This window comes from Pollachius pollachius (genome assembly GCF_949987615.1).
Source record: "Pollachius pollachius genome assembly, chromosome: 13".
Classification (NCBI taxonomy): domain Eukaryota; kingdom Metazoa; phylum Chordata; class Actinopteri; order Gadiformes; family Gadidae; genus Pollachius; species Pollachius pollachius.
Window position 1 is genome coordinate 15,564,261 of NC_136946.1, and position 10,001 is coordinate 15,574,261.

Sequence of the window (10,001 nt, forward strand, 5' to 3'; positions counted from 1 at the left end):
TTTTACATCTTGAACGACATTTATGCTTAAAATGATCAGAATTTAATATATACAATGTTAAAGGAAGATTAAAAATACAGCACGTCAATGATAAGGATACAAAATAAACTACAGGCAACAACGTTTACTGCTCTTACTTAATATAAGATTATAACACAGCTCATGCATTTGCTCTAAAATGTCAATCGTCTCAAATGAGCCGCCATGCTCTTTACCAGTTCACCTGGTAAACAGTAACATGTAGATACATTCCCTACCACAAAGATAAAGATGATCATATTCTTTCACACTCAGAAAGGATGTGCAGATGGTAATTACATTAAGTAATTTAACATTCAAACACTTTTTAGAGATCTATCCTTAAAATCAGGGAATAGAAGATTAATTGTCGGAAAATTAGAATAAATAAATAATTTAGACATGGGTAACTTTTTTGGTTTCTATCGCTGTTTTTGTCATAGAATCCAAGATTACCCTTTTAAAAAACCCATTCAACAATTTTTACAATTTTAAATCATTCCTGTAATTATGGGGGTTGCTCGTAACATGAACATTATACACAATGTGTTTTTTTTCCCCCATACATTTCTCCCAACATCAATGTCCATTAGCCCCCTCAGACAGTATCCGACTGGGCTCTGTGAACTTGGCTGTCAGCAGGTAGAACAGAGCGGGGCCAGGTACCAGCGCCAGCAATGGAAGGTCCTGGTCCAACTTGTCCAAACGGGAGATTGAGATGATACCATAAGCATGAATTATCCAATGGCTAAGCAGAACAACAAGGCGTTTCTTCTTTGCAATCAGGTTTTTCAAAGACTTTGGAGAAAGGAGAGAAAAAAAAAGATATGTATTAGAGACAGGCAAGAAGTCTTGCATTGATTTGACAGATTAAAAGTATTACAATATCCAAATCTCGATTATCTCAAAAAAAACAAAACAAAGCTAGCTCATTAAGGTGTGAGGGATACCAGTTCCATTGCTAAAAAAACAAATAGATTATCAAAAGCTGTATTTTATTATACAAATGAACACCTTTTATAAACAATGAAGGAGATTGCTGTTACCTGAATCTCCGATGCAGACATATAGACAGCCAGGGTAACAAGCGAGAGTACGAGTATAATGTAAGGAAATGCATAATCTGTGAATGAAAATAAATTGTCAATCAAATCAAACACACATAGAACATAAGATAAACGTACTAGCATATGCTAAATATACTCACACAGCAAACCTCCTCCAACCGCCTGTAATACAGTTAGTACTGGGAAGAAATACAGTGCCGCATATACACTTTTCAGGCGATCAGACTTTCCCAGACCACAGGCTATCTTCTTCACCAGCAGAGGGCGCAGTAGCATCATCAGCACCAGGCAAAACGCGTAGTAGATCAACACCATTGTATAGCTGGAGAAAATCGGAACAGTAGGTGAGCTATTATAAAGACATCATTTTAATGAGGAAACTCATCAATCACACACACACACAAAAGTGTCTAGAGATGTTCTAATTACTCACAGTGGGTAGACAGCCTCCTGTGTACAGTGCATTGTGGTAACGTAGTCCGGACTGGGATTGTAGAGCATCGTGTACCAGTCCGAGAGCATCTGGACACGACACGAGCGGATGCCGAGCAGCCCGATGGGTTCAGTGACCAGCAGGGTGACCACGGCTGAGACCCCACACTCCACCGTAGCTGTGATGTGCTGGAGCAGAGCACTAGAGCTGAGGAAAGGGGAGATGGAGAGATTCAAAAGACAAACAACTAAAAGTATTTTGTTTCAATAGTTTCCATATTGGTTTAACTTTTCTACAAGAACAGGTACAATATTTCAATAGATGGTGAATTTGTCTTCATCGTTTATCTGCTGATAAAATCGGTTTTCGGATCGGCACTCTCTGAATATCGAAATCGGTAAAGTATCGGTGAACCCATTATCAGGGACCCACACATGCGATTCCAACAGGGCCCTTTATCAGCCACTTTCAACTTTCCATATCTTACGACAATGAGAAGCAATTGACATGGCCCGTAGGATTTAGGTGAAATCAAAGTACCAATAGGAAAACTAGCAGGGTAAAGACTCACACTGCTACATTGTGCCATCACTACTACGGTCTGATGGCGGGCCGAGCTCCATCTCTGTGGCCGTGGTCAGATTCCGGTGCGATCTGGACAATTCAAACTGATCCCGGGGGCCCGGCATTATACTGTCGATAAGAGTTGTTCCGATACCGATGCCAGTATCAGAAATGCGTCCGATACTTCCTAAAATGCAATATGGGCTATCGTTGAGTAAGCAAGTCTATGCGCCGATCCGATAACATCACGTGATTAGCTCACGTGAAGAAACAAAAAACATGGATGCTGACACTAAACTACATGAGACTTTTCTCACTGCATAAGTTCAACATTTCAAACGTTCCTGTTCTGCGCAGCAATGCAAGCAACATGAAGGAATAGACAGGCCTGTTGTGAGAAGGCAAGCAAACCAAGCAATTGCTTGGGGCCCTGAGCTGGCCTGGGGCCCCAAGACAATGACTGGTTTTGAATAAAATGCAACGACAAACTGATCGGCGATCGGCATAGGCGACCTAGTCCTAGGGCGGCCTCATGTGTTGAGGGTGCCCTCTGGTGGTGCCCTTAATTAATTCAATTATTTGAAACGAGAAATAAAACATGTTTACCAAACAGGCGATTAATTGATAGCGCGCATTAAAAATCTCACTGTAGGTACGCACTCTCTCTCTCCCCCCCCCCCCCCCCGGCTCGGAAGTCTTGCTTGGGGCCCCTAAATTCTTTGAAACGGCCCTGGGAATAGGTGGATGAGATGGACTTGGCGAGTTGGGATGCTATGCTCAATTCCTCCAGCGGGTGGTGCACCAAGGGCTACTTTCACAGAGAAGTGTGTGAGCGATGTGCTGGCGAATGGTAGAAACATAGTTGGACCCTTTCTACACTCGCCACTGCACACCAAGAGGATATCCAGAAGGATTTCCAAATGCCAAATTCATGGGACGGTGATGAAGAATTGTTTTAAGGGAACCCATATACAAACCAATGCCTTATCCTTTTTATTCTAGGGTGCATTTTGTTAATATAATACAGTTAAATGCTGCCTGTCCATACCTCTTCTTCCCCGAGTACCACTCAATGAAGAACCAGTGCAGCACCAGGGGCAGCATGGCCATGAAGCCCAGGTACAGCCAGTCGTAGAGCTCAGGGCTCTCGGTGCAGCGCTCGCATGCCTTTTGGAGGTTGGTTCTCTCTCCCCGGGGGCACACCTGCCAGAGATGCGTTCCAATGTGTTCAGGTTTAAAGATTTGGATTGATTTATTTTCATATGGACGTTATCGACGTCACAGCTGTTCTGATAATTACAAAGGTTGAAATGCTATGAAGTGAAAGAGCACTGAACTCTGCGGTCTGCCGATTGACTTCCATTGTAAAATGCAATATTAAATAATAAAGATAAAATCTAAGAAATATGTGAAAGATTCGTGCGAAGAAGCTAAGATCTTTAAGTTTGAACAAATTTTCTAGCTTGAAAAATGTTGGAGCAGTTAAGATCGAAAGATTGTAGACAAGATTCATTATAAGAAAGCCAAATAGCTCAGCATTCGCTTAGTTAAAACATATGAATACAGTCAGTTACAGTTTAATAAAGAGGTAGTAGAGCAGCAGAAACTCTCCCTTTAAATTACTGCTTGTCCTCCTCCTCTACCAAAAAGGCCTGGGTGACTGAAGATGAAGTCAGAAGGAACAACTTCCCCATGTTTAAACAGGTCCAGTTCATTGAAACGTCTTTTGAGCAGAGGATGGATGTTAATACTCACACCACACTCCCTCTCCACTGACCCATTGACCATCAGCCGTCCACAGTACAGCCCCGGGCAGGAAGAGCTCATCGCCACCACTGGAAGGATTTAAATCAGTTATTAGTAAGAACATCTGGGAAACACTGCAGACATATTGTTTGATAAGACAATTGTCAGATAGAATCAATCATAGTCAATCATATACACAGCATATGGGAACAGTGGAGGATTCCGAGTAAACAATGTGATGGTAGCGTCTGTCTGCCAACTATTTTCCCTGTATTAATGCATTTTATATATCAATTTAGTCTTCTAATTCATAATGAAATATATCAAATTTAGTGTTTTTTTCAAAAAACCTATGGTTGAAGAAATGCAAATGAATCAATATATGTTTCCCAGAATAGACAGATTTACACTCAGAATGGAAATTGTGTGTTTACACTTCAGTGCTTCCCCTAGATGTTTTTGTAGCCGTGGTACTGTGAGTTGGTAACGTAGCAACACTTGGGGGGGATCGGGGGCATGCCCCCCCCGGAAGAGTTTTTTGAAAAACAACCCTTTAAATGGTTACTTCTGGTGAGATGTTTGGGGGAAGACGTACAGATTGAGCAAATACGACATAACAACCAACAGATTCAAGGTGTCTGCTGAGACCTGATCATTGTGCAAACGTGCCCTTCAGGGCTCCAGACGTCACTAGGAGCACTGTGGCCCCTCACTGAAGATTTTAGGGGCACAACCAGAAATGTTAGGGGCACACACCTCAAATCAACATGCCAATGTGATTTTCTATTTTTTTCCCCAGTAGTACTAATAAATATTTAGATAATAGATGCAGAAATTACAATGTGCGGTTTCAAATTTAGTGTCACAATTTATTGTGATTCCGAGCTATACCAACTGTTTATACGTGTGAGCGCATGCGTTCGACGAGCACAGAAGCGACAGGACGCTGTGCCTCCTCTCTGCCCGCTCCCCTCTCCATTGAGAATGCAGCAGGCGCGACAAACGCCTCCCGTGTGATAAGCCCTTTATGGGACATGAAGTCCTTACAGGGTTCGGGTACCTGCGGGGACGCGGGTTTCGCGACTGACTACTCCGGTGCTGGATATTTTATTCAGGAGCGGAGGAGTGAACTAAAACCGTCAACAGTGGATGATGTGCTTTCTATTTTCACAGCAATCTCAAGCACCAGGCCAAACACCACACAGTGTAATTTCCCATGGCTGGCCTCTCACTGAACAGTACTGTCCCGATCAGTAACTAGCTTGGGGGAAGAGAGCCTACACCAGCTACTCAATAGTCTCACTGCCCTTACTTACAAGCGCTACTAAAGTAATACTTGACAAGATACAGTGTGCTGCATCTCTTTTAGTCATTTAAAACTCGTTTTGGAGAGTGGTTGGCAGGCATTGATGCAGGAAGCACAGAGAAAACAGAGAGGAAGAACAGAGAGGGCAGAGAGAGGAGAAACAGAGAGGGCAGAGAGAGGAGAAACAGAGAGGAGAGACAGAGAGGGCAGAGAGAGGAGAAACAGAGAGGGCAGAGAGAGGAGAAACAGAGAGGGCAGAGAGAGGAGAAACAGAGAGGAGACAGAGAGAGGAGAAACAGAGAGGGCAGAGAGAGGAGAAACAGAGGAGAGACAGAGAGGGCAGAGAGAGGAGAAACAGAGAGGAGAGACAGAGAGGGCAGAGAGAGGAGAAACAGAGGGCAGAGAGAGGAGAAACAGAGAGGGCAGAGAGAGGAGAAACAGAGAGGAGACACAGAGAGAGGAGAAACAGAGAGGGCAGAGAGAGGAGAAACAGAGAGGAGAGACAGAGAGAGGAGAAACAGAGAGGAGAGACAGAGAGAGGAGAAACAGAGAGGGCAGAGAGAGGAGAAACAGAGTAGAGACAGAGAGAGGAGACAGAGAGGAGAGACAGAGAGAGGAGAAACAGAGTAGAGACAGAGAGAGGAGACAGAGAGAGGAGACAGAGAGGAGAAACAGAGAGGAGAGACAGAGAGGGCAGAGAGAGGAGAAACAGAGTAGAGACAGAGAGAGGAGACAGAGAGGAGAGACAGAGAGAGGACAACCAGTGAGAAGATGCTACACATTGCTCACAATATGTAAATGCTGCTGCTCCCACCGTTTTCATGCTAGATATAGTATGTTAGATTTAAATGTATACTATTTAAGCTAACACAATAAGTGGATTTAGGAGTTTGTCTCGCAGCATATCAACAACGTATGTTGTCGTATGCAGCCTTGTGTAAGTAATTTTCCATGGGACATCTCCGATACGACATTGGACAGTATAACACGGTAATTTTCCATATTCTAACGTCACAACCCAGGTATCAGCCAAATAGACTTTCTTCTCGATGATGTACACAAAAGGATTTTACACTCGAGATTAATCTAAAGTAAATGTGTCTCTGATAGAGACACACTTAAACTGCACATAAGGACCCAGCTGACACATTGTCTTTAGCTTCTAGAAATGGTGCTATCGATGTTGACATCCTTAAAGAACTTCATGCATATCGAAGTAATCTCCATGTTCCAGTTCAGAACAAAGCATGTTGAACTTACCCATGTTTTGACTTCAATTGAGCCAGACGTGTACCCTGTTGTATGTCTTTACTCCAGTGATGGATGTGTTGGGTTCCTGCTTCTACTTCCTTGTCTTCCTCTCGTTGGTCATCTCTTGGCCGTTAAAAAACAGCCTATTGCGCCAATACCGCCGCCAACTGGACTGGAGTTTGGTAAACCGCAAAAAAAATCGTATATATGATGTACGTATTTATATTTATAATTACCATATAGTAATAATCATAATAATAACAATAATACATATATAATATATAGGACAACCCATTTCCATAAGGATACACTAAGTAAAAAATCATTCACATTAGGTAATGCAATAATAAGCATTTACTAAAATTTAAATAAAAAGAAAACTAATGGTGTTCATGCATACATTATTTAGTATGGTTATGGTCAGGGTAAAACCTAACAATTTTAATTTTATTCAATGGAGTTAGGGTCTTCCACTCCTCTTAATGTACGTGGCCTACTGTATTATCACCTTTTCAACCAATTATCGTTAACATAAGTAAAAGTAATAAGTAGCATGAAAGTAACATATTACTAGACCATTAGTTAACTGTTAATTAACTATTAGTGAATGCTTATATGGTACATTGTTAACATTTTCTTTGCCTGAAGTCAATGCACGGGACAAGCCCATAAGGCGATGCCTAGATTCTGTAGGTAGCCTGCATGAAATATATTTTTCTCTCAAAGTTAAGTTCAAGACTCGTTGGGCTGCGCTTGCGTGAGGATTTACCCCTAAGCAAGCAGCAAGCAAGGATGTTATATATGCGCCAGTGAAAGGTTTGATGCTGGTCAAAAGAGACTTTTAAATATGTGAATGATTGGAAGGATCAACTACTATTTTCCACTCTTTTGGAGCGTGCAGCCAACAAGGTAGGCTATTCTGTTTTCCTTGTCTGAAATTACTTTGGTAAATGTCATCTCACATGCTGTGCATGCTATTGTTTTATGTAAGCTAACGTGGTTTCTATATTTTCTCGTTAATATTGTTTGTATAGTATTTACAGTGGATTTGGAGAGTAGCCTTTAAATAAACCAGTAACAAAAAGGCTACTTCTGTCTGCCTGTGCTTCGCTATGGTTTGCATGCTTGTTCACAGACTATTAGGCTGTATGTGTTGCAGTTGATTTGTTGTTTTCTCGATGTCACTACATGACTTGAGTGAACGAATTGAGGTCTGTCAGTTAATTAATAAATATATTTTATTCGTTATTTTTTGTTACAAATTGCTTACATTTAGTTTCCGATTATGACTACTTAAAAAAAGGAAAATCAAATCAATATGAAAGTCACAAAGCAATAGTTATTAGTATTTGCCTAGGTAGCCCTGACCATGGTACATTTTGTGGGTGCATTTCATTTTGTGGTCAACAGAGGGCAGCACTGTTTCACAGATATTGTATTTTATTATGCAAGGGAAAATGCACCTCAGATCCCTTGATGTGAAGTGCTTAACTGGCTCTCTTAATTTGTTTCAGGCTCTGCGTTACTAAACTCCCACATTAATAATATACTTAGTTACTAAGGGTTGCTGTAGAAATGATTACGTAAAATAAACGAGTCATTATCAGTAACATCATCACACATTATTATGTTATTAGCCAAACAGATGTTGTGGTTTGCGGAGGTAGCTTGATTTATTACAATATTTGGCGATGCACTAGAAAGATTACAATAGTTTGTTGTAGTGTGAGGTGTGCAATGGCAAATCTATCCAACAGTTGAGGGATTTCCACGTTGATCACCACATTTTTAAAAATTCCTTGATTGAACGTTCAGTTCACCAGGAGCTCTGCAATGATGTGGGCCCTCTCCCAACCCAACATTACCATATTTTTGCCAGTGGAAGATGCCAGCCTGAGACACAGAAGTGCAGAACAATACACTTTTTTTTGAAGAATATCCTATCCATATATATTTAATCTGGTTTATTCTCCATAGGCCTCTTGCATGTCAAATTGGCCCGTTCCTGGCTCCATGCGCGTGGGGCTGTCCTGGTCCCCAGTGGAACGGCATCTTCCACACCATGGAGCTCAGGTCGGAAGGTGTATTCAGGTGCACATGATTGGCCCTGGTGACTTCTGGCGGGTTTAGATTGTGCCTAACATCCTTTTTGGCCGGGCCCCAAGTCTTGTGTGTTGAAGGGGGTAGAGGTGGGAGCCGCTAAACCATTGGAGGATCCGTGAATGGGTGTCTTTCAGTAAGCTTTGCTGGATCAAGCTCAATCGGGTGATGAGTTTCAGGGTTGCGGGTATTGCTGTGCACAAAAATTCCTAGGGTGAAAATGGGCTTGTGAATTTATTTTAATTAAATAGCACTGAAAGTTAAATTATTGATTTTACTTAAAGACACTGTATTCATAAAACGATACAATATTTCAGAAGTACATTTATTTTATTTAGGCAAGAGCTCATTTAGATTTCCCACAATTTGCAGATGAGCTGATATGATCATCGGAGCTTTGTCTTCTGTAGATAGACATTAGCATATAAACCTACTGCATACATTTAGAACCGCCACAACCAGCCCTGCACTGTGCCCTGGATATTGGATACTGTCTTAATCACGATGACAATATCCATTCTTACTTGCAAAAATAGAGATAATGAAGTGTAAATATATATATATATATATATATATATATATATATATATATATATATAAAGATACACAATATAATGAATATAAGTATAAATGGAATCAAAAACTTTGTGGGACGCCTCCAAATTAAACAAAAAAAGTATACAATCACCCGATCTCAAAACATCATTCTCGCTTGTTCTAATTGCCCTATTAAAATCTTCTGCCTTAAAAATGTGTCATATCAGAGGACTTGAGCCTCATTACAGAGCACACTGCAGCCAATTATCTGAGCCTTTCCTTGTGGGAAGTCAGAGCAGCCGGAGGAGGCTTGCAGCGGAGACGGATCTGGTAGCAGCCCACCCCCAGCCGGGCCTCCACTGAGTTAACGTGGCCCCCGACGCAGACAGGTAGACACCGTCTCCGGGTGCCCCCTTCCCGGTTCCCAAGCCCCAGTCGGATGACAAAGCCTGTGACCTTTACCTGGGTAGATAATGACTTGTTCTTGTCCTGGGGGGGGGGGGGGACGTCAGCGCGGTAACCGTGGGAGCGAGGCGTCTCCATGTTGACATGTGACGGCCTGTCGGTGGCAGCTAGAGTCTGCACCTCGGCCCCCTCAGAAAGACGTGTTCGTCATAGACGAGACACAATAGATCTCTTTTGTCTGATCTAAAAAGTAAAGACAAAGCAGTGTGAGCTCGGACGTTGTTTATGTGTGTGTGGGGGACACTGTGTTTGTATGACAGTTATATGGCACAAGTGCCCGACCTGAATGTACACACCGTTTACCACATTTTGGTGTAGGGTATGGATTGTGAAAACCTTTTTTTCAATGCATGTATATTTTATTTACCCAAAAATAACACCATTCAATGAAAACTCTTTTATTGTTCCATCAGCTCTTTTCATATGGTTGTTGTTGTTCTCGCTGACTGTTAATGCCTTCCAGACATCGTTTAAGATGTAGTGCTTGTAATGTCGTGCACACTAGCCCACTTTC

General features: G+C 41.9%; 1 protein-coding gene across 1 annotated transcript; it reads right to left on the reverse strand.

Moving 5' to 3' along the window:
- Positions 1 to 15: 15 nt before the first annotated feature.
- jkamp (jnk1/mapk8 associated membrane protein) lies at positions 16 to 6,486 on the reverse strand. Its single transcript, XM_079749770.1, has 7 exons — positions 6,395 to 6,486; positions 3,838 to 3,917; positions 3,131 to 3,285; positions 1,519 to 1,725; positions 1,226 to 1,407; positions 1,065 to 1,141; positions 16 to 816 (listed from the first exon to the last, which is right to left on the reverse strand). Exons 1-7 carry the CDS (start codon positions 6,396 to 6,398, stop codon positions 598 to 600), a joined length of 924 nt encoding a protein of 307 aa, XP_079605896.1. The 5' UTR covers positions 6,399 to 6,486; the 3' UTR covers positions 16 to 597.
- Positions 6,487 to 10,001: the final 3,515 nt, after the last annotated feature.